The 25,691-nt window shown below is 41.0% G+C and overlaps 1 protein-coding gene across 18 annotated transcripts in view; it reads left to right on the top strand.

Annotated features, from left to right (window-relative positions):
- Positions 1-25,691, top strand: part of svila (supervillin a) — a 246,635-nt gene that overhangs the window by 72,850 nt on the left and 148,094 nt on the right. For 17 of the 18 annotated variants that reach the window (XM_039753862.1, XM_039753872.1, XM_039753868.1 and 14 more), the window contains 3 exons: positions 10,989-11,852; positions 12,270-12,440; positions 15,473-15,507. In XM_039753862.1, coding sequence (XP_039609796.1) covers positions 10,989-11,852; positions 12,270-12,440; positions 15,473-15,507 — 1,070 coding nt within the window. The remainder of the gene's footprint in view (positions 1-10,988; positions 11,853-12,269; positions 12,441-15,472; positions 15,508-25,691) is intronic. The other variant, XM_039753870.1, reaches the window with a different exon arrangement.

Genomic DNA, 25,691 nt, shown 5'->3' with positions numbered 1-25,691 from the left:
TACTTGCAGCACAGTGAAAATTCATGAGACTAAAGTCATCAGGCATATCATAGTAGTTCAGTCGTATAGTGCAATATGAATCTGTTTCGCTATCCGTGTTTCACCATCACTATCATTTTATTTGAGCAAATGTTCAGTTTCATTTCATTCTAAAACTGCCTTTATGACCTTCCGTTTGCCATTGTAATTTTTGTTGGAAACTCAGACCCACTCATGAATATTGTTGAGTTACCGTAAAGTGGCAGAAAGCATAGAATTTTTTTTTTTTGGTAGCATAATGGTTCATCCACCAGATGGCAGGCAAATACTATTCTGAGAGTTATTTGGCCATAACGCTATAATGCATTATCCTTCTATTTCACCCCGAGTGTGACTTGTGGTTAACCGTTATGGCCTAGAATTCTGAACCCGACCCTCGCTCTGGGTGAACGGCAAGGACATGAGTCTCATGCTTAGTGTATTTCTGTATACTTCATTCCTTCCTGTTTCTATTCTGTGTTCTTGAGCAGTTGTCCTACTCTAGATAACCGGGATTGACTCCATTAGTTTACCACAATGGTGGTGAAATATTTCTCAAAGAGCATGCAATGTCAATTTCCATTTCCACCTTTGTGCCCTCCACGTCCATGTGTCTCCCTGCACACTGCTTCTGAGGATTCCAAGGCAATTTTCTGGCTAGACTTAGCCAGTTACTGTATAGTCCCTCATTGTAGAGTTTCGATTCCTGTCTGTCATATCATACATAACCTTCAAGGCAAAGGTGTGACTGTGTACGCTAGATTTTTGAAAACTAGAAGCCATGCACGTCTATAGCTGCAGATTCCTGTCTGTGTGATGGGCACCGAGATGGCTAAACATTTTGTAGTCTGTGCCCCATCGTTAGAATACCTGTACATGAATTATCTTGGCTGCTTCATCATAATCCTGTTTTCCCAAGTTATCTACATTACTTTCCAATAAAGTCGTGCATATTCCTTTTCTTTAAATATATGGATACAGTATTTAAATATGTGATAGACCATCAACACAGACATTAGATCCGAGTATTTCACAGGTTTGGGGAAAAAAAAAAGCAAAATAATTGCAACCGTATGCATGATCACTTAATACTTTTCAGCGTCTGCCGTCATTCTGGTTCAAGGATGTTAATGATGGGACAGGTAAGGGAAAATTCAAACTCTGAACAAGAGCTCAAATACTTGTAAGAGTTCAGCCATGTTCCTTAAAGTGAAATGGTTAGTAATGAGTGACCGCAGTGATTGCTTCAATTTTCAGTCTCAGTTTGTAAATTTTAAATGCCTTACCAGCACTTGTAGCATGAATGCTCTGGGCTAAAGGAATTTCTTTACCTTGGATTAAATTATACTTTCCTCTTAGGGCCAAATTAAAATTTTTCAGAATACTCCACCCCCAATAAATTTAAATTTAACAAAACGGACACACCTAAATCATCTGGCTTGGATATCAGAGAGCTGCTGCTGTTAACGAGTGGCTCGTAGGTGGCAGTCGGACGTGCTGTGACTGTGCCACAGGTTTATATTTAACTTCATTAATCTTTGGATAGAGCAGCTCCAGCTTGTAGTGTCCATGAATGGAACGTGCCAGACAGACACCTGATGCCTTGTTTGAAGTCACCAGAATGACTCATCATTAAGTACAGAGTGAATCATTTTAGTTGCGGAGTCCGCCAGGATGATGTAACTTATTTTGTTGGCAGTGCCCTGGACGGATTTAGTCCGCGTGTCAATGTCTTGATTGCACATTTTAGTTTTAACTGTGCGGTGTTCCATTTTTTTTTTTTGTAACCATTGCACATCGATAAAAAATCTCCAGTCCATCCTCCTGCTTTTTCCACTCTGTCTGAAAACTCGTCCAACATCAAACTAGTGTCTGAAATATGAGGTGTTAGCTGGCTGTCTGCGGTACCCAAAATTAAATCACGGGTATCTGAACTGGCCAGAACTACCTATGAGATGTAGCAGCTCAAACAACTTGTATGAAAGCAATCGGACATTTCTTATTACCGTATATACTCACGATAAGTTCTCCCGCGGATAAATCGGGGCTTGATTTTTATCGTATGATTTCCAGTATTTTATAATGTCGGTCGTATAAGTTGAATGCGGAAAACTTTCGCTATTGGTCCAATAGATTGATATACTAATGCCCACCTGAGAGAGTAACAATGGAGCAGACGCCCTTTATTTCTATATATTGTGCCTACGTGACCACACGATAATACTCAAACTATTCTGAGGTAACTTTTGCATTGATTTGTGTTTTTTGTATCTCACACCCTCATACACCTTTATCATAAGAGCATCCCTTATCTACAATGGAGTGTTTGATCGGAAGAAAATATGAAGCTGGTTTTAAATTTAAATGTCGTTGAAGTAGCGAAAGAAATTGGTAACTGCGCTGCTGCAACAAAATTCAATGCCTCTGAGAAACTGGTGTGAGATTGGAAGAGGCAAGAAAATGTAAAAAAAAATAAATTGTCTCATTTTTGAACAGGCATACAAGTCGGGGTCTGATTTTTATCGTATGATTTCCAGTATTTTATAATGTCGGTCGTATAAGTCGAATGCGGGAAACTCGCGCTATTGGTCCAATAGATTGATATACTAATGCCCACCTGAGAGAGTAACAATGGAGCAGACGCCCTTTATTTCTATATATTGTGCCTACGTGACCACACGATAATACTCAAACTATTCTGAGGTAACTTTTGCATTGATTTGTGTTTTTTGTATCTCACACCCTCATACACCTTTATCATAAGAGCATCCCTTATCTACAATGGAGTGTTCGATCGGAAGAAAATATGAAGCTGGTTTTAAATTTAAATGTCGTTGAAGTAGCGAAAGAAATTGGTAACTGCACTGCTGCAACAAAATTCAATGCATCTGAGAAACTGGTGTGAGATTGGAGGAGGCAAGAAAATGTAAAAAAAAATTGTCATTTTTGAACAGGCGTACAAGTCGGGGTCTGATTTTTATGATCGATTTTTCAGGTTTCAAGACCCGACTTATGTGAGTATATACGGTACATCCGTGTCTTCAGGCTGGTACACCTTTTTATCCTAATTGCCTTCGGCTTATCAACAAAGGTAGTTTTGCACATTTAAAAAGGAAGTTAACTGAAAGATAAAGATTCAAAGTTGAAGTCCAATACCAAGCAGTTTAAAGAGGCAAAATATCAGATTTCGACAAGTAAGACTACGACTTGTTTGAGTATTGTGATTGTGGTATGTTAGAGTCCAACAGTCTGCAGATCAATATGGCATTTTAGTTTACGGCACTATGTTTTAGAAAACGTTCAAGTTTTCAAGTCCTGAGTTCTGACTGTTGTATGGTGATCCATTTGAGACTCCTTAGCGAGAGTGAGAACCTTGGACATCTGGGAAAGGCTCAGAGTAGAGCCGCTGACCCTCCGCATCGAGAGGAGCAAACTGAGGCGGCTGTGGGGTTTTATGGGTACGACTACCTGGGATGAGACCCCGGAGAAGAGCCCAGAGCTCACTAGTAGGATTATATCTGCCGGATGGCCTGGGGACACCTTTTGGATCACACAGTACGAGTTGGGATGTGTGGGTGTCAGTGCTTAGGCTGTAAATTAATAATTTATTAAATTACAAATTTCTATAAATATATAATTTACAGACGTAAAATTGATTGTATATTATGGCGGCATGGTGGCGCAGTGGGTGGCGCTGCTGCCTCGCTGTTAGGTGACTCCGGTTCGCTTCCCAGGTCCTCCCTGCGTGGAGTTTGCATGTTCTCCCCATGTTTGCGTGGGTTTCCTCCCACAGTCTAAAGACATGCAGGTTAGGTGGATTGGCGATTCTTAATTGTCCCTAGTGTGTGCTTGGTGTGTGTGTGTGTGTGCGCGTGCCCTACGGTGGGCTGGTGCCCTGCTCGGTGTGTGTTTCCTGCCTTGTGCCCTGTGTTGGCTGGGATTGGCTCCAGCAGACCCCGTGACCCTGTAGTTAGGATATAGTGGGGTGGATGATGGATTAGTTATTACATCCTTTCACTTGTGGTAATCCCACTTTTGTTGCCTGTCCTACTACACTTACTGAGCAAACAGTCCCAAGCCTAATGTTACTCGACGAGGTTTACCTCTTTTGTAAGTCGCTTTGGATAAAAGCGTCTGCCAAGCAAATAAATGCAAATGGAAGACTGTATCCTCCGTGACCCAGTCTCGGATAAGCTGTGTCGAATGAATGAATGAATGAACATTAAATCTGAGACAAACGGTTGGATTCTGAATTACTTGCAATCTTTGTAACAGGTTTTATTTTAGATATATTTAATCAAACTTCATAATTGCAAGTTTGAACATTTATTCTTCAAATGGTGTTTCTCAATCGCCATACAAAATGGTGGTACGTTGAAAACTGGAAAGTATTCAGCGTGTCTAGATGCAAGCCAAGTGCAGTATATTGTTTGGCCCACGTGAGGACTTTTATGGTGGCGCTTAAGCACCATATTTGATTATAAGAATCCCTCTTCCCTGCTGGACAGTGGATGTTAAGTATAATCCACATATTGTGCCAGTGATAAAATGTTTAATCCATGTATGCAGCCGTGTTGCACTTGATATTTAATGCTTTCATTTTTATTTAATTTATTAAAAATGAGTAACATTCCATACAAACAAGTTAAACTTAACAAAACCAAATTCAATGTGGCATCCACCCTAGAGAAAAAGAGGAAGGCCAACAGCCAGAGAAAAACTTAAGAGTAGAAAAGATGGAGGAAAATCCTTCCCAATATAAAAAGCTTATTCTAAAATGTCATTGATTAGATCCTGCCAGAATTTTAGAAGCGTTTTGAACAGACCCATTAAGTTAGAATTTAAATTTTTACGTTTTCAGTTAGTTTTCAACATTAGTTACCCACTGACTTAACAGAGATGGGCTGGGATTCTTCCGCTTGAGCAAGATAAGTCTACGTGCCAATAGTGTAGTAAAGGCCATTACAGTTTGTTTGTCGTCCTCCACTTTAAGACCCTCTGTGAGCCCACCAAACACAGCTGTTAGTGGATTAGGAGGGATTGGGACAATCGGGGTGTCTGAAAGGCATTTAAAGATTTTGGTCCAGAATGATGTTAATTTGGTGCAGGCTCAAAACATGCGACCCAGTGAGGCTGGAGCTCGATTGCAGCGTTTGCAGGTTGGATCTTGCCCTGGAAACATTTTGGACGATTTTAAATGAGACCGATACGCTCGATAAAGGATTTTAAGTTGAATAATTGTATGCTTTGAGATATTAATGCTTTTTATATTCTGCACACCTGTAGACATGCACGCACCCTTCTTAAGCTCTTTTGCTTTGTAAGTATTTTTGTCACTTTCACTTCTGTCTTATGGTTGCTTTGTGACTGAGTTACACAAAACACTGCTGAATTCACACCCAGTGGCGCTTTATTTGTTTATGACGAGTTACTCTGAATATCTAGCATTTTGCTATTTATAGGAGACCAAAATTGATGGCAGACCCTCAATGTGGTGTCTTTTTAGGTTTAGGTTTGTGGCCTTTTTTAGGTTTTGGTTTAGGTTTAGGGCCTTTTAGGGCCATGCCTAGTGAACTTGAGTAAGGCCCTTAACCTGTAATTGCTCCATCCTGGGTGTGACGTTCATCTGCATCCAGCCCTGTAAGCAGGTCCTCCAACTGGCAGGATATACTCTTGGTAGCAGGATTGGCATTCCAGCCACCGTTAAATCCAAATCCTCCGTGTGTGGTGCTAAGATGTCACCCATTGCCCGGCTGCACTCTGTTCCCAATGATCCGGGTGGTTTGTCATGTGGTGGGTGCAGCACCAAGTTGTATTCACTGCATGCTCCCAACCTTTGAGTGATGCGTCCATAAATAAATCAAAACGCAAACAATGAGGGCTAAGCCTTTGAACGTGGAACCTTTGCCAAACTATTTTTATTTTTTTACTTCTCGTTCAAGGGTAAGATTTGTGCCTCCATTCTCCATTTTTCTGAGTACATGTCTCTTTGGGCCATAGGGTTATGTTCTGTGCCATTTTTACTTTCAGAAGTGTATTTCAAATTGAATTACCTCACATTACATATTGAACACATTCCAACATTATATGCACCTTACAGTATGTATGTTTTCATGCAGCCTTTAATCAGCCCTTTTTAGGGGATAGAAACATTAGTTGATTTGTTTGCCTTTTTGTTCTGAGAACTGTATGCCTATCTGTTCGACAACAAAGATGCCAATCTGGGTTTTTCTGTCTTTGTGCAGACTTTTGGCTAACCTTTCCAGGTCCTAATCTTGAACTAGCCAGACTAAAGCACTGCTTATCTTGAGGTGGTGTATATTCAGAAGCTCTGCTTATACGATCCTTAAAGGCGCTAAAAGGAAAAATGCAGACGTGTCTCCATCCCCAGTCATTGGCCCTGCTGCTTTTAATTACAACGTAATGAGGCTTAGATGTATGGAAGCCGAGAGTAGAGTGCAATATCGTTTTTTTTTTTTTATAGTTTCCTTGAGATAACGGAATAATTTTATCGATATCTCGATAAAACAATATCTTGTTTTCTCTAAATTATGAAATTTTATCTAACGTTTAATGTTTGACTTATTGAAGCCATGTCCTGTTTGAAATGGCAGAAGAATGAACAGCATGTCACATTTTTGTTCAATCAACGGCTCACGCAGGCTGAAATATGTGTATGCCTTAGTTTAGAAAATAATAATGTTAGTGTCCGTCATTTAATAAGATGGTTAGCAAGGCTTCAGCTGTATAGGTGTCACAATCTAAGCGAGCCTGGTTTAAGGCTAAGGTTAAGTTTTGCTTTCTCAACATCATTTATTTCTATAGCACATTTTCATACAAACAGTAGCTCAAAGTGCTTTACATAATAAAGAATAGAAAAATAAAAGACACAATAAGAAAACAAAATAAGTCAACATTAATTAACATCGAATAAGAGTAAGGTCCAATGGCCAGGGGGGACAGAAAAAACAAAAAAAAAACTCCAGACGGTTGGAGAAAAAAAAAAAATCTGTAGGGATTCCAGACCATGAGACCACCCATGATGATGGTCACGTAGACTTCTGCCTTTCAATCCATCCATCATTGTTGGAGCATCATGAAGCTTTGAGTAGGTGGAGGTGGTGCAGGCCACCACCACAAAGAAACCGGAAAAAGAAACAGAAAAGAGAGTAGGGGTCAGTACGGATTTTAGAGCCACCATGAGTAATTATTATGAGGAAATTGAACATACAGAGTATCAGGATTAAGTTAAGGTGAAGTTATGAAAAGGCCATGTTAAAGTAATGTGTTTTCAGCAGTTTTTTAAAGTGCTCCACTGTATCAGCCTGGCGAATTCCTATCAGTCAGCTATTCCAGATTTTCGGTGCATAACAGCAGAAGGCCACCTCACCACTTCTTTTAAGTTTTGTTCTTGGAATTCTAAGGAGACACTCATTTGAGGATCTGAGATTACGATTTGGAATATAACGTGTAAGACACTCTGATATATAAGATGGAGCAGATTATTTAAGGCTTTATAAACCATAAGCAGAATTTTAAAGTCAGTCCTGAATGACACAGGTAACCAGTGTAGAGACATCAAAACTGGAGTAATGTGCTCGGATTTTCTTTTCCTAGTTAGGATCGAAATCACGATAAAATTATTTTGTTATCAAGAAAACAATTTTTTTTTTCTCGACATCTCACTAAAATTAGTCTTATCTCAAGGAGACAATTAAAAAAAAAAAAAAAATTTGATTCCGTACAGTTGTAATATTGTGTTCATACTTGTTTGTTTTAGCATGTGTGTGCATTTATGGACAGAAATAAACACATACAAACACGGGTTGTGCGTGATACTGGTACTGAAAAAGAATAGAAAACCCCTATTTTAAAACGGTATGGTAAAAGCATTTCATTAGTTTCAGCACTGGAAGCTTCTGTCTCTGTCATTTCCAAGCGCGATTGAACTCCAAGGTGTCCTGTCTGCTGTTTGATTTAAATGTACATATTAAATAAATATAGCACAAATCGCCAAGTGGTTCAAGCCTTTCTTCAAACATACTGTATATACTCATCTTGATTTCTAGTTATGCAAGACATCATCAAACCTTTTGTGGTTCCCCCTTATTTTTGTTCCTTCATCCGTAAAAACTTTTTTTGGTCCATATTGGAGCATATTCTGTGCAAGAAATCACACCTTAATGATAAAGGTGTCTTCCGCAAAGATGATCAGAAGACGATTCACAGGGTCGGGTTCCCCTGTAAAGTACCTTGAAGTTAGGACACATGATCAATGACAGGGATTGGGTTCCCCCGTAAAGCAGCAAGCAAGCAAACTCCATGAAGCACCATCCCTTGATTGACAATCGTTCAGGGTTGGTTCCCATCGGAAGTGGTGCAGCATGGAACACAAGCTGCACGGCAGTTTCCGTATGCTGCACGTGGTAGGTAAATAACACCTGCGTGGCAGTTCAAAGTGCTGCCCAAAAGCGAGAGGGTGCCACAAGTGGGAAAAATTCTACACCCGAAGTCTCCCTTAAAAAGAAACTAAAATATTCTTTTCATCCAATTTATCACTTCTTATTACGTGGGGGGCCAGGGAGGTGGCTAAGTCCATGTACATTTAACTGGGACAATGTACAAGTAAAATTTAAAGCCAGTACTAAAAGTGCCAGAGAGCTGGCTGAATCTTGTCTATCAAATTAGAACACCATCAACAGACACTTGGACATAAATCCAGCATATGCAAACTTAAGAAGAGCATGTTCGTAATAAACAAAACTTTACACGCAATAAAGGGGCAGCAGTAGCTCAGTCGGTAGAGCGGGTTGTCCAGCAATCGGAGGGTCGCAGGTTCGATCCTGGCTCTCGGCATGAGAATGCAGATGTTGTGTCCTTGGGCAAGACACTTAACCTACCTTGCCTGCTGGTGGTGGTCGGAAGGATTGGTGGCGCCAGTGTTCGGCAGCCTCGCCTCTGTCTGTGCGCCCCAGGGCAGCTGTGGCTACAAAGTAGCTTATCATCACCAGCGTGTGAATGGGTGAATGACTGTTGTGTTGTGAAGCGCCTAGGGGGGTTCTTGAACTCTAGTAGGCGCTATATCAAATACAGGCCATTTACCATTATTATTTTTTTTTTTACCAATAAACCCCGATCACACTGACTTAGCCACCTCCCCGGATACAACATAATTTTTGCTATATATTGCCTTTGATTCATGTAAGTCTAAGCATTATCCTCTGATGAAGACCCCTGGCAGGGGTTGAAAGCTCAGGAATAAACTACTTTTGATACGCGATTCATTTGTTTTCTTCCTTTGTGGATCTCTAGCTGCAAATTTATATCCTCTCTCTCTTTTATGTGTATATGTGTAATATATGTAGTACAGGCCAAAAGTTTGGACACACCTCCTCATTCAATGTGCTTTCTTTATTTTCATGACCATTTACATTGGTAGATTCTCACTGAAGGCATCAGAACTATGAATGAACACATGTGGAGTTATGTACTTAACAAAAAAAGGTGAAATAACTGAAAACATGTTTTATATTCTAGTTTCTTCAAAATAGCCACCCTTTGCTCTGATTACTGCTTTGCACACTCTTGGCATTCTCTCGATGAGCTTCAACAGGTAGTCACCTGAAATGGCTTTCACTTCACAGGTGTGCCTTATCAGGGTTATTTAGTGGAATTTCTTGCTTTATCAAAGAGGTTGGGACTAGCAGTTGTGTTGTGCAGAAGTCAGGTTAGTTGGACGATCATTTATTGTTCAACAGGACAATGACCCCAAACACACCTCCAGGCTGTGGAAGGGCTATTTGACCAAGAAGGAGAGTGATGGAGTGCTGTAAATGGTCATGAAAATAAAGAAAACACATTGAATGAGGAGGGGTGTCCAAACTTTTGGCGTGTACTGTGTGTGTGTATAATATAATATAAATATATATATATATATATATATATATATACACACATATATATATATATATATATATATATATATATATACATATATATATATATATATATATACATATATATATATATATATATATATATATATATATATATATATATATATACATATATATATATATACATATATATATATATATATACATATATATATATATATGAGAGAGAGACAGACCTAAACCAAGATACAAATTGCATACCAGTAAACAAAAGCATGCACACAATCAGGAGTTTTTCAACGCTAAAAAATGGAAAATTCTTGATTGGCCAAGCCAGTCACTCACTTTTAATCCAATTGAGCAGGCCTTCCATACACTAAAGAGAAAACTTAAGGGGACAAGCTCACCGAAACAAGCAAATGTGACCAAAAATCACCTAGACAACTAACGAGAGTCCAATTGTGAGCCACACATGGATCTAATAAATAATAAAGATATATAGATATGGCCAACACACTTCGAGTAAATCCCCTTTTCATCTGGACCCAGCAACCAAGTAGAAAAGTATTATACATTAACAGATGCTCACTGATGGAGGTCCAAAGTAACTTAATTTCCCCAAAATGATAATTCATCCATGTTCAAAATAAGAGTTGAAACACTCTTGTCCCCACATCCTTATAAATGGCTTAGATAAGACCTAACTCATCATGTAACCCAAAAAGCCCAGCGGCTATCTAAATATTCCTGGGCAGCAAAGAACACATTTCACCGGATATTGGTTAAGTTTCTTCCAGTCGTAAAAGGCCAATTAAGTATCTGGGGGTGGTAGGAGAATAGTTGCCCAGATGATATGATGGCAGCTGCTTTTGCTAAAACTATTTCATATGGTAAACGGTTTAGCGCAGCCCTTCAGGAAATGCACCACCTCAAGCTGTATTCTTTTAAATGTTTTGTTTACTTCTTTTTATGAATTATGTCAATGTATTCCTTCTAATTAAAAAATGAGTGACCTACCAATGTGAAGCATCTTGATCTGGTATTAAGAGATTTCATCCTTTTTCTTTCCTAAAGAATTAAAGTTAGAGAGAGACTGCTGAAACAGGAAGGATTTCCAGAAAGTTCTGCCTTGCGATCTGATCTCGTTCCACTCAGGAGGTCTCCACAGGTGTCTGTGCCTGTTCATTCGGAACCTTCAGCCATTGATAGGGTAGCAGCGGTATATTCAAGTGCAGCTCCTCTCCCATCTTATGGTTATATTGACTGCTCCAGCAACTCCTATAGTGCCCAATTTGCAAGAGTGGGAGGGTTGGAGAACAACGTCATTCAAGAGAAGGCAAAAGTTATGGACATTGTGGAGAAAGAGTCGGTGCAGCCCATTTCCAGCTGCAGCCATGGAACAGTGAAAGATGACACCTCGCCAGTTAAAACAGAATGCCTCTTAAAGAGCAGAAAGGCCGTTTTGCCTTCTGAAATACGCCGGAGGGCAAGAACTCAGGAGGAGCTTCCAAGGGAGGTGGAACACGTTTCCAAGACTGCAGATTTGGAAGTCAAGCACGACCTCCATGAGAGAAGACACTCAAAGACTAAAGAGCCTCTCTTAACATCCCAGGGGCACGACTCGATGGACGGCTCGGTGGAAACCCCTGCAAAAATGGACCCTCAGAAAAGCTCCGTGTTACCTCGGGAGAAACCAAATCGACAAGGTCGAGAAGGGTCCTCCTTGAGACCCAAAATTCTGACGCGATCCATGTCCGATTTTGGGATTGCCCCAAGGGTGGCAGTCTTCAGAAGATTGGAAATGGCTTCCAAGAAGCAGCCTTCCCTTCAGAATACCGTGGGTCGAACGGCCAGTGTTGACCTAGACACGAGAGTTTCTGTTGCTCAGCTCCGACATGCATACCTGGAAACTGCTAGTTCCAGCAAGAAACAAGATATGTAGGTGACATTTTGCAATGCTGCTAATCGTGTTCTAATTCCCATCTGCACGGTCCGTAGCTAGTGTGTAGTCAAGTCATTAATAAACTGTTTGTCTGCACAAGAGCTGCCTTGATCTCGTCCATCACCTTGAAGCTTAGCTCACCACCTTCTCTGTGTGTCTGTCAAGTTTTCTTGTGAAAGTTCAAAGGGCGTTCTTTCTAATCATACTGGCTTCCTGCCTTCCGTCCTACTAAATTAAAACCTGGTAGTTTGGATTGCTGTGTTTAGCCATGCATGGTGTTGGCATGTAGTACAATCTCCTGCATAATGTGCTGGACAAGAACGAAGTGGGGAAAGGGGGCTTGTTAATGTTTACTTCATCATAGTCCTCTTTTTCTCTCTCGTCATTTCCTTTTCCTTTTCATACGCTTCAAGGGAAGCTGAGGTAGAGCTGGCAACCACAGGTCTTGATTTGGCTACCACAGTCGAACCGGAAAAGGGGGCTCGGCGATCAAGACGCTATATTTCTCCTGGGGAAAGTAGAAAGACTTCTGAAAGGTTTAGGACCCAGCCTATTACTTCGGCAGAGCGCCTGGAAATGGATAGGTAGGCTGGCGTTTTGTCCACACTAGAATTTGGTTGAAAAGAGGGTTCCCTCCACTTGCCCCTTCATTTCCATCCATCTTCTCCCTGTTGTCACTTTTTTTTATTTTATTTAAAATGCATTAAGTCCAGTCTCTGTCCTGGGGCGAAACCCATGCCGTGGCTCACTTTCATACCAGCCAATTTCTTACTTTTTTGTACGGCCTCAGCTAAGTTGCAGTAGTTGTCTCGCCCCAACTCCAGATTCTACAGCATAAGTAGTTTCCAATATTTGTGACATCTTACATTCTCAACGTTCAGGTTGAAACTCACTGATGTCGTTCCTTTCGATATACAGGAATGTATTCAATCTCCGTGTCCTATCGTTTGCGTTCTTTTTTTGGTTCACTAGCTTGGTTGAGTTTGCAAATGTCATCTTTCAGATGTCAAGCTCTAGAAGGATTTCCAGGTTCTGCCAAGATCCTGGGATTTACTCGTACTTTCCAAGATGTGTGAACAAGCAATTTCCCAGGTTGATAGCATTTAGAAAAAGTCCCAGATAAGGAGGTGGAAACTGTGAAAGGCATCCAAAAGGTAGTTGACCTCCCATTTGATAAGGTGCCACAAACTGAAAGAAGTGGGAGTTCAGGGTGGTGTTTGTAGATGGACTCAAATTTGGCTCGTACACAATGAAGCAGAGGGTTGTGGTGCAAAGGAATTGGCTGATGTCAGGAGTGGTGTCCAGCAGGGGTCAGTACTAGGGCTGCTGCTATTGTTAATATCAATAAATGATTTGGATGGGAATATAAATAACAAGCTCGTTATGTCTGCAGATGATACCAAGATAGGTGGACTGACAGATAATCTGGAATCTGTTGGATTATCATAGAAGGACTTGGGACAGCACACGCCTTGGGCTGATTAGTCTCAGATGTAAAGCTTTACATTCACTTGCATTAAATCTCATGTGGGGAAATAAAACCGTTAGGTTTGAATACACATCAGGAGATCTGAAAATCGAAAGTACACCTTAGAAGAAGGATTTAGGAGTTGTGGTGGACTCAACACTATCAAAAGACAGTGTTTAGAAGCCATTAAGAAGGCTAACCGCATATCTGGTTATATAGAACCTCGATGTGTGGACTTCAGGACCAAGGAGGTGATGCTGAAGCTTTATAACACTCTGGTGAGGCCTCATCTGGAGTCCTGTGTGCAGTTTTGGTCTCCAGGATACAAAAAAGGACACAGCAGCACCAGAAAAAGTCCAGAGAAGAGCGACTAAGCTGATTCCAGGGCTACAGGGGTTGAATTATGAGGAAAGATTCAAAGAGCTGAGCCTTCTCAGTTTAAGCAAACAAAGATTAAGAGGAGACCTGACGGAAGTGTTTAAAATTATGAAGGGAATTAGTCCAGTGGATCGAGATGATGATGTGTGAATGAACATTTGAAAATGTGAATACTTTAGGAAGTGTTTCTTTAGACACATGGAATGAGTGACCAAGTAGTGTGGTAGACGGTGGGACTTCAGGGTTTTTTTTTGAAAGTATTAAGTGGATAGGACTGGCGAGCTGCTTTGGACTGAGTGGCCTGTTCTCGTCTTGATTGATCTAATGACTTGACTTGAAATATTTTGGCGAGCAGCGGCAGCAAATCAAATGGAACATTTTCTCCACCTTTTTTCAAAATACTTGAATCATGAAAGGCTTATTCAAGACCACAGTGTGGATGCCATGGACGAGAGAGAGCCAGATTAAGGGTTAAATCCATAGAATTACAAAGATAACGCACTATTGCATTTTTAATGTTCCTGAAATGTGATTTCACCACTTTGCCAGTAGAAGAATCCCCAGTTGTAGAGCAGACTGCAGTGGTAATTTTCTTCTTGGTTGGTTTTGAAGAGAACCTTCTTTGTTTTAGAATTTGGCCAATTTCCTGCTGGTTTTTCAAACCGCTCGGCCTAAGCAGTTAAGCCTACTATAAACATTCAGGCGCAATCATTTAGTGTCTCTTATTTTGATAGTATCCGCTTCAGTGTGGATTTTGTGTTTTTGTTTAACCCTACAATTATCTGGCATCATTCATTCCAAATTCATGGGAATTATACTAGATCTTAACCTAGGAGATTGTATGGTTTGAAGTTCCTGGGATACTTGACTCTGGGTTTGTTTACATGTGCCCTCAACTTGGGAATGTACCAGGAAATGTCTGGGACCGACTCCATGTGTGAAAGGAATTACGACTCTGTGTGATCAGAAGGTAGTTGTTTGGGGCAAAAGAGTTGTGCTTTTTAGATTGAGACTAATTCACTTCCATCCAGAAGAGGAGTACGGTATGCTCTGTTTGAAGCAGAAACCTTGACAACCTTTTAAGAAGAACCTGGATGAGATGTTGGGACAGCTTAGCTATTAGCTAAACAAACGGGCTTGATGGACTCCTTTCATTAGTCAGATTTCTTTACATCCTATTCGGAGAATGGGAGTTGACAATGCTGTCTCTTTCATGACATGCACTACTAGCAGTAAGGAATTGGTTGGAACAAAAAAAAAAAAAACACAAGACACAAATGTCCCCAGGGCAAATTTTGAGAACCATTGTCATGTTTTGGTGGGATTTGCAAACTTTGTTTTGCCCCATTGAGAAGAACACTTGGACGTTTTTACCCTCTTCAGTCACCCAATTCCTCATCCATTCAGTGTGTAGCAAACCAAGATTACTACTTTCAGCATTGCTCCCCTTACCATCAAAGAACGCAAAGGACTTCATTTCTCACTCTACCACATGTGACTTCATGAATCGCTCCTTGTTTGTCCCCCCCCATGCTAGTCCCACTTCATTTTAAAATGTTGTAAAGTCTTAGTGTTAATAGGTTTAGCAGCTGATTAAAGGGTGCTGTTTCCTTCTCTTAATCTTCTGCCACATGTTAACATTCTTGAGAAATCTGTTGGCATTTCATTCCTCCTATGTCACAGCAGTTCACTGTCCGTAAACCTGTTGTAATATTTGAATCTTTTATTATTTTATTCAAGAGTCTAACTCTTTTTTTCTTTAACTTCTAGATCATGCCTGAGTCCTGAAATGCAGAGCAATGAAGGCAAGTACTTTCTTGATTAGTTTGGAGATATTGGCTCATGTTCTTGCATCTTAAGACGTTCCCGACTGAAGCTGAAGTGTGTTTAATTCACAATGTGTATGTGTACATATGTATAGATGTGTGTGTGTGTATGCCTATATAAAATATGAGAGATTTAGTATGCATGCATGTAATTTAGGCTATACAGATATCAAAAATAGGTAAAGATGTTTTATATACAGAGAGCATAAAACATACTGTGTATGTACTAAGACATGCAGGTTGGGTGGATTGGCGATTCTAAATTGGCCCTAGTGTGTGCTTGGTGTGTGGGTGTGTGTCCTGCGGTGGGTTGGCACCCTGCCCAGGATTGGTTCCTGCCTTGTGCCCTGTGTTGGCTGGGATTGGCTCCAGCAGACCCCCGTGACCCTGTATTCAGATTCAGCGGGTTAGAAAACAGATGGATGGATGGATGATATTAAAATGATTGCTTTGGTACCAATACCGAAAAATACTGAAGCAAATAATGGAAATCATTGTATTTTTCACAAAATACAATGCAAACTTCATGTTTTACCCCAAAAAGAAAAAACAGAACCCTGACTGTAGTGGTGCATCTTCTCTCTCGATGTGGGGTGCCCATGTATAAAATAAATACTAAGGGATGTTTGTCTGTCATGCAAAACTCATGCACCACTGGGCCTTGATCATTGATTTTGACCTCAATCAAGTACTTCTGCTGTATTATGCATAATGCGACCCATGAGTTGGTCATGTGGGCTTCCTCAGCCATGAAATTGGGCCTTGGGTCCTTCTCATGGCCCATGGAGGTGTGCTGTGGCTGATAGGAAAGTAACAGCAGTGTGGGCATGCAGCACTGCTGACAGGAAAAGAGCTGCAGGCAGTGAAGCACATTGCACAGGCCGACTGATCGTGTTCGTCACAGATGCCAGTCACACACTTATGACCTACTGTTACACTCTATGTGACCAAACAATTGAAGGTGCGGCCTTCCTCGGCCACATTATTGGGCTTTGGGTCCTTTGCACAGCTAGTGCACCAGCACGCAGCATGTCTGTCAGGAAAAGGGCTGTGGCAACATTGGATGGTATTAAGGACGTTGCAGCAACTTCAATGGCAGGGAAGAACAGTACAGGTTACATGTGCTGGGGGCTGAACTCGCTGGTGATTTTTGCTTTTCTGCTAGTCACACAGTCACAGGGCTACTTCTGGAGAATCGGCACTCCTACTCCGTACTCGCCATACTTTTTTTTTTTTTTTAAAGACACAGAACAAATTTGCATAATGCTGGTATTGGACTGCCATGGGTTTGCAGCCTTTTCTGTTGCAATGCCATCACGAGTCATCATCCTTAATGATGAACTCACATTCTGTCCTCAGTGATGCCATCTCATTCCATCCTCTCACCCTGAGTGTTTAAAAGCTTTGGCTTTCACTAAGGCGATGCAGTTTCATTCCAGCTGTCTATACTGAACCTTCAGAATGCACAGCTTGTAAGTACTTTGACAGCATTCTTCTCATTAATATTTGAACATTGTTATATTATAGCTGTCTCGGCCAAATTGATACTTTGTGTATTGATTTCATTCATTTCTTCCTCGGTTGGTGTTCTGCATGGTCTTACTGGTTAAAGAAATAGATGCGATTGATTCGTCTGTGGTGACTGTGCTTCTTTTGTAATCGATTTTGTTTGATTTTATTCAGGTTGTCACAGTTTCACAATATTGGTGATTTAATACGGCACAAGACTTTCAAGTAAAGTTTGTTCAGTTTGCTTCAGTACTTGATTCTTCCTTTGTCACCTTGTTTAGCTTTCTGTTGAACTTTGCAAGCTACACAATAGCGGAGGCACAATGAGTGCAGTTTTAAAAAAAAAAAATCTGTTGGCTGCACTTGCGTGCCAATCCAGGTGGTTCATTGTGTAGTGGGTGTGACATAGTGCCATCCGCATATGCTGTCTTGGTACTTTTTTACTGGTATACTGCGCTACACTATCACATACATACACACCTTTATGCCATGGTATACATACTAGCATAGTGGAATGCAAGTTTACTAAATGGACATACAATGGTCAGTCAGTCTGTTTCTATCACGGTATGTCTAGTTGCCTTTGTTCATTGGACATTTCTGCCCTCTTGTGAATGCCAGATGGCATGACGTCTGGGCATGAACGCCGGATGTTTTCTTATTTTATATATGTATATGTTACAGGTGAAGCCTGAAAATTGGATAAGCCTAGTATTACCTGAGTAAAGCCTGCACTGTCCAAAGAGATTACCTCGGTAAAGCTGGAATAAAATTGGAGTTTCTAACTTGAATTTCTTTGTATAATGTGAGTTTTACTTTGGTAATGGACTGACTAACTGAGCTAGGTCAAAGGTGGGCAAAACAAGGGACAGCCTATTTAGATGGGGCTTCACAACAAGCGCTCAATGTCCCTGTGTGAGCCCATCCAAACAATGGACCATATTCTCCATGAATGTTTCCAAGACCCTACATGTATCGATGAAGATCTTAAGGATGCTAGTGATGCTAGTTTTACCTGGATACGGCAGTGGTGTGATAAGATATGATGATGACTTTGGTAATGCTAAGTTTATCCAATTTCTGGCCCTACCTGTATCGAGAGAGTGTGTATGTATATATGTGAATATATGTGTGTATGTGTGTGTGTGTATGTGTAAATATAATATGCAGTTTGTCAAAGATGGGTAATTGAATAATTTTCAAAATATTTGCTAGCTTCTTGCCCTCTGTGCTCTTTTCAGCTACTTTCCTCAGTGTGGGTGAAGATTTCTTCAGCAGCTCTCCCTCCCTCGATCACATTTCCGTACTCCTCAGACTCTTGTTATTTTTGTGGCAACTTTCTCGGGTCTTGTCCACTTGTATACTTGTCTTTGAAGGTGGCTCTTCGTATGCCTCCTATGCCATTTCTTCTTCTTGTGTGTGTGTGTGTCACATTCGCACTTCTTATGTTGCGTTACCAAAGCCAAGCCAAGTGATGTTTGATCCATCTAACTGGAATCTCCATCATGTGAGCACCTTCCTGCGTTGGGCCCTTTTTATATACCGTATATACTCGTGTATAAGTCGGGTCTTGAAACCTGAAAAATCGATCATAAAAATGAGAGACCAACTTATATGCCCGTTCAAAAATGCGACACTTTTTTTTTTTTTTTTTTAAACAACATCTTGCCTCCTCTAATCTCGCATCAGTTTCTCAGACACATCAAGTTTTGTTGCAGCAGTGCAGTTACCAATTTCTTTCACCACTTCAACGATTTTTAAAACCAGCTTCATATTCTGATCAAACCCTCCATCGTAGATAAGGGATGCTCTTATGATAAAGGTGTATGAGGGTGTGAGATACCAAAAGCACAAAACAGTGCAAACATCACTTAGTATAGTTCAGGTATTACCGTGTGGTCACGTAAGCACAATACATAGAAAACAAAGGCAGTGTGCTCCGTGGTTACTCCCTCAGGTGGGCATTAGCATATCATAATCTCGGAGACCAATAGCGTGAGTTTTCCGCATTCGACTTTATACAATCAAAATTCCAAAATACCACAAATTATACGATGAAATCAAGGCCCGACTTATTGGCGAGTATATACAGTACTTCAGGTTGAAAGTGATGGGGGTGTGGTCCATTGGCTTCCTGGTCTATCTTCAAGACCATTAGAGACTGTGCCTCCTCTCACCCAAGGGTGGTACTGCAGAATTGATCAGAGCTGGCAAGGTCATCCTCAGATGCGTATCCGTGACAATATATGGAGGTACATTTGCGTGTGCTAGGCGTGTATACATCTACACAAATGTGTGTGTACCAAGCTAGGTGGATTGGCAGATAATCTCGAATCCATTGAATAATTACATGGAGACTTGGAGAGCATACAGGCTTGGGCAGATTTGTGGCAGATGAAAATCAATGTTAGTCAGTGTAAAATATTGGACATAGAAAGTAAAAATGTTGGACGTGAATACACTGAAAACTGAAAGTACCCCTTATGAGAAGGATTTAGGGGACATGGTAGACTTGATACTATCAGCTGTCAGACAGAAGCCGTTAAGAAGGCTAACAATGTCAGGTTGTATAGCGCCTTGATGTGTGGAGTACAAGTCCAAGGAGGTGATGCCAAAGTTTCATAAGACACTGGTGAGGCCTCATCTGGAGTCCTGTGTGCAGTTTTGGTCTTCAGGCTACAAAAAAGGACATATCAGCACAAGAAAAGGTCCAGAGAAGAGCGACTGGGCTGATTCCAGAGCTACAGAGAAGTTATAATGAAAGATTAAAAGAACTGAGCCTTTACAGTTTAAACAAAAGAAGATTAAGAGGAGACCCGACTGAAATGTTTAAAATTATGAAGGGAATTAGTCCTGTGGTGAGGAGTTTAAAATGAGTTCATCAAGAACATGGGAGCACAGTTGGAAATGTAAGGGTAAATTTCTCACAAACATTAAGTTTTTTTGTTATACAGAGAACCACAGACACATGAAATGAGTGATCAAGTAGTGTGGTAGACATCAGGAGACCTTCAACACTCAACTTGTTGTTTTAGAAGAATGAAGTGGATAGGACTGGCCAGCTAAGTTGGACTGAATGGCCTGTTTTCATCTGGATTCTTCTAATGTATAAAAATATGAAACATTCAAAAACAAATTTGGTCGGGTTTAGTGCCTGACCAAACTTCTTATTCATTTGTGATGAAAGCCCAGGATTTGCAATCCCAAATTGTCTGCAGTGCAGACACACACACCGCTTGACCAGCTAAGCCACGCAAGTGTTTACTTACCAAGGTGTCCAGCAGAATGGTTTGCCTTTTTTGGTGCACTTTGGGCTGCGTTACACTTTCCATCTCTTAATTTTGGCAGTATTTCAAACTTGGAAGTGCTTTGAGCCTTTACTCCCATAAGAGTGCCATTCCAAAAGAAGAAAATGAAGGCAGTGAATTGGGGATCAACGCACGTGCTTATGAGACACCATTGTAATGAAAATGTGTGACTAGTTTTTATAAGGGTCAGTGGTAGGTTTGGCCCCCTTTAGTTAAGATTCCCAGTTTCTACTTGGAACACAGCAGGAAGTGGTGTGGTTTGATGCTAAGGAAGGAGGTCAGCGCCAACTTGGTTTGTGCTCACAGAAAGGCTACAGTAACTTGGATAACCACCCCGTGCATCTCCAAATGCACAACACGATCCTTGAGACAGATGGGCTACAACAACAGAAGACCTTGTCAGCGTCCACGCCTGTCAGCCAAGAACAGAAAGCCAAAACTGGACTGTGGAAGACTAGAAAAACGTATCCTGGCCTACTCAATCTCGACTTCTTCTGAGGCACACGGATTTGGTGCTAACCAATCCATGCACCCGACCTGCTATTGGTCAAAAGTCCTGGCTGGGAGTAGTAATGGTATTATAATGGTATGGGGGATGCTTTCTTAGTACACTTTGGACTCAATACCCGTCAGTCATGACTTGAATGCCAAATCAATCTGAGTATTGTTGCTGACTAATGTATTCCTTCATGGCCACAGTTGACCCATCTGCTAATAGCTGCTTCCAGGATGATAACACAGAAAGTCACAAAGCAAATGTCATCTCAAGCTGGTTTTATGAGCATGACCATGAGTTTATTTCAGTGACCAGATCTGATGTGGGAGAACAAAAGGCTTGCAGCATGAGTGTGCGGCTGACAAATTTGCAGAAATTGTGTGATACAATCAAGTCAACATGGACAGGAATCTCCAAGTATTGTTTCCAACATCTTGTCAAGTCCATGCCATGAAGTAATAAGGTTGCATTGAGAGTAAAGAGGAGGTCCCACCCAGTATCATCATCATCATCCATCCTCATCCTCATCCTCCTCATCATCAGTGCTCCTAAGAATTAATTCAGCAAGTATAAAAAAAAATGCTAAGTGGTTGGCTCTCTCCATTCCTCCGGCTTATATTTAGCTCTCGCAGAAATTGCTTTTCCCAAAATCCTTTTCAACAATGTACTGTATAAGCCCAGATTAGGGTGCTTACTCATTCCTTGTTCTATATTGACCCTGTGGCAGTGAGTCGTCCTCTCCTTTTCAAGCAACTTGCAAGACGTGTGGTGAGGAAGGGTCTATTTCAGTACACTTGAGGAATATTGGGATTCACACGTCCAGGAATGTCCTTCACCCCGTCTAAACTCTCTCCTCACTTCTGAATTATAGTCTGTTGTTCACTGCAACTACTGACCACTGGTGGTGGACACTCAGTCTGTTACTCTGTGGGGGTGTGTGTGTATGTTAATACCATTCATGTAACTGGGAATTGAGTCTCCTGTCCAGGAAGTGCCATTTAAAACGGCAACTAGGAGACTAAATGCATTGTATGTGTGTGGGACGACAAAACTAAAGTGTGTTTTTGGAAAAATTTTAGATCCAGCTGGCCACTGTAAGAGAAACCTCACGCTGTTAGATTCAAGCTAGTGTGGTGCTGAGGTGTCACCTGTTGCACGGCTGCGTTCAGGTCCAAATTTGAGATCCTGAGGTGGTTTGTCGTATGGTGGGCACAGCAATGTGCTGTGTCAGTGCTCCAAACCTCCTCCTCCTCATGCTAGTGAGCATGACAGGCAGAAGTAGAACTGCATTGTGAATGGTTTGGGTCAAAAGTGGGTCCCTGCCAGCGAAGAAGCCAACTGTTTGTTCTTGGAATATGACGGCTGTCAGTCCAGCCAAGTCCCACATGTCGTCTTAATTAAAAAAAATATAGAAGTTAGTGTGGCAAAGGGCACAAACACAGGACAACAGGGCGTACACATCCCTGCCACTTGCTGATTTCTGTAAGATCTGCAGAAGTCCCCACGAGTCCATGGATCCCTCCAGCTGGTTGTCCTCTGTGCATGCTGTATAGCAGAAGTTAAAACAGTGGTCTCAAACTCCATTCCTGGAGGGCCAAAGTGGCTGCAGGTTTTCATTATAGCCCTACCCTTAATTAGTGTCCCTTTTTTTTTTTCTGCTAATTAACATCTTTTGCATTCATTTTAATTAACTTGCTCTTAAAGACTCGGACCCCTTAATTGTTTCTGTTTCCTTAATTAGCAGCCAAACAAATGAGATACAAAATGAGCCAAAACTGGTGTCCATCATACAATATCTGAAAATAAAGATGAAGGTCTTGGGAATGTTGTTCTGCTCAGGTCCACAAAACATTTGACCAGAGCTCTTAGAAATGAGAAAATTTAGCAATTTTGGAAATGTCTGCCATTGCACAATCAGAGCAGCAATAAGCCATGGAATTAAAGAATTTAATTAGCAACAAGATTCGGTCCATAATGAAGTAACTGGTTGAAGTTTTAGGCCCTGATTTAGTTGGTCTTCTGTTGGCTCACTCACTTCACATTTCATTTCTGTTTAAGGAACGAACTAAAGCAATTCAGAGGAAGAAATCTTAAAAAAAATAAATAATAATAAAATAAAAAGTCAATTAAAATGAATGGAAAAGGAATTAACAGCAAAAACTAGTCACCAATTAAGAAAAGGGTTAGAATGAAAACCTGCAGCCACTGTGGGCTGCCAGGACTGGAGTTTGAGACCACCGAGTTAAAGCTTGAATTATGCATTTTCTGATAGTGTTTAATATTTGAAAGTAATATATTGTTTAGATTGTAAGAGCAGCGCCATCTTCCTGTCTCTTTTGACCCCCTCTTCTAATCCAAAAATAAATTTGGGGTAGTGTTTTTGAAGCAATGTGTTAATTTTTGGATTGAGCAAAATAGGATTCCCCCTGAAATCTGAGGATGTGGGCAGAAGTCTAGAAAGTCGGGGGAATTCCAAACAGATGCTGTGGAAAACATGCAGACCCTCAGGGCACTATATCTGCATATTAAATGGCTCTGATTTATTTTATTTATTTTTTTTAACCTACTTTACCAGTCGCTGACAGGAAATTGTCTTTTTGCATGACCTTTGGTGGTCAGATTACGCATGAAATTGGCTTCCACATGTTACAAGCGTATTAGATGGCTCCAGCAAACTCCTCATTATATACTCCACAAAAAAAGAAACGTCCTCTGACTTTCAACTGTTTTTACTTTCAGTAAACTTAATGTGTAAATATTTGTATGAACACTAAAAGAGTCAACACCATAAGACATAAACTAAAAATGTTTCACAATGTGTCCCTGAATGAAGGGAGGCTCAAAATCAAAAGTACCAGTCAGTATATGGTGTGGCCACCAGCTGCTTGAAGTACTGCAGTGCATCTCCTCCTCATGGACTGGACCAGATTTGTCAGTTCTTGCTGTGAGATGTTACCCCACTCTTCCACCAAGGCACCTGCAAGTTTCTGGAAATTTCTGGGGGGAATGGCCCCAGCCATCAATCCAAATCGATCCCGCTCCAGCGTACAGGCCTCGGTGTAACGCTCATTCCTTCGACGATAAACATGAATCCGTCCATCACCCCTGGTGAGACAAAACCGTGACTCATCAGTGAAGAGCACTTTTTGCCACTCCTGTCTGGTCCAGCGAAGGTGGGTTTGTGCCCATAGGCGGCGTTGTTGCTGGTGATGTCTGGTAAGGACCTGCCTTACAACAGGCCTACAAGCCCTCAGTCCAGCCTCTCTCAGCCTATTGCGGACAGTCTGAGCACTGATGGAGGGATTGTGTGTTCCTGGTGTGACTCGGGCAGTTGTTGTGGCCATCCTGTACCTGTCACGCAGGTGTGATATTCGGATGTACCGATCCTGTGCAGGTGTTGTTACACGTGGTCTTCCACTGCGAGGATGATCAGCTGTCCTTCCTGTCTCCCTGTAGCGCTGTGTTAGGCGTCTCACAGTGCGGACATGGCAATTTATTGCTCTAGCCACATCAGCAGTCCTCATGCCTCCCTGCAGCATGCCTAATGCACGTTCACGCAGATGAGCAGGGACCCTGGGCATCTTTCACAGTCGGTAGACAAGTCTCTTTAGTGTCCTGCGTTTTTAGAACTGTGACCTTAAATGCCTACTTTCTGTAAGCTGTTAAGGTCTTAACGACCATTCCACAGGTGCATGTTAATTCATTGATTATGGTTAATTGAACATGCACGGAAAACATTGTTTAAACCCTTTACAATGAAGATCTGTAAAGTTGTTTGGATTTTTAAAACATTATTGTTGAAATACACAGTTCTGAAAAAGGGACGTTTCTTTTTTTTTTTTGCTGAGTTTATTACTAGAGGTTTGGGTCTTGTTCAGTTGCCCCTAATATGACCATTATTTCATTAAGATTGCAGTCAAATTATTTTTTATAAGTTTCCAAGCTTTTTTTGTTTGTGACCTCAATTTTGAAATCTGAGCTTTTGTGCAACCACAGCTGTTTGAAATATTGACATTCACTTCCTATTCAATACATTAATATTTTTTTTTCTATTTTTAAATATAGTCTCATGACCACATTAGCATATCGGGAGACCCCCAAGGTTGGGAAACGCTGAGTTAGTAGCTATGTTCCTGTAATTTTAAGCTTCAAAAGTCGTTATCCAATCGTAACTGTTGCACACTTGTTTAGTGTATTTGTTTTCTTGCATTGTTGTAAGGTTTTACAGTTCCGGGGTCACATTGTCTGATAACTTCACTTGCATATGTTTTAATTTTTTGCTTTCTGTTACCATCCGCTGAAACCTTGGGAAGTTATTTGAAATAAATAATAGTGGTTCTCTTCTCCCCTATCCCAGTAACCTCTGTAAATGACTACATCTGCAACACTACAGAAATGTGCACTTAGTATGTCCTCATGTTATTGGAGATTAAACTGACGATAAGGCTCGTTCATCTCTTCTGCACAATAAAAATCATTCTGTATTTTGTTTTAAGAGACTGTGAACATTCTTCAGTATTTGCTTAGTTTTGTAGCTGGGATTGGTAGGAGTTGTGTGCTTGGAGAACTGATAAAAATAGTCATCTTTGGTCATAGCAGAGCAATGCTTTAACTGCCCATTCCAACCCATCACAAGACCCTTGGCAGACCGTATGCGACTTTTTCCCCATTGAATACAATTGTGAGTCGCCGCTTTGAGTGACCCAAAAATGGGCATCCCGTGACCCATTTATGGAAACGATGGTGTATTGCATTGTCGAGCAATCGATGCGTGGAATTTTCTAGGGGTGCCGCAAAAACTTTTGTAAAACATTTGAAATTGCTAGTGTTTTTGAACTTTTGGTTGATTT

The sequence above is a fragment of the Polypterus senegalus genome, chromosome 5 (assembly GCF_016835505.1).
Source record: "Polypterus senegalus isolate Bchr_013 chromosome 5, ASM1683550v1, whole genome shotgun sequence".
NCBI lineage: Eukaryota > Metazoa > Chordata > Cladistia > Polypteriformes > Polypteridae > Polypterus > Polypterus senegalus.
Note: the sequence above shows the minus strand (reverse complement) of the source record. Positions and strands in the feature narration are given on the sequence as shown.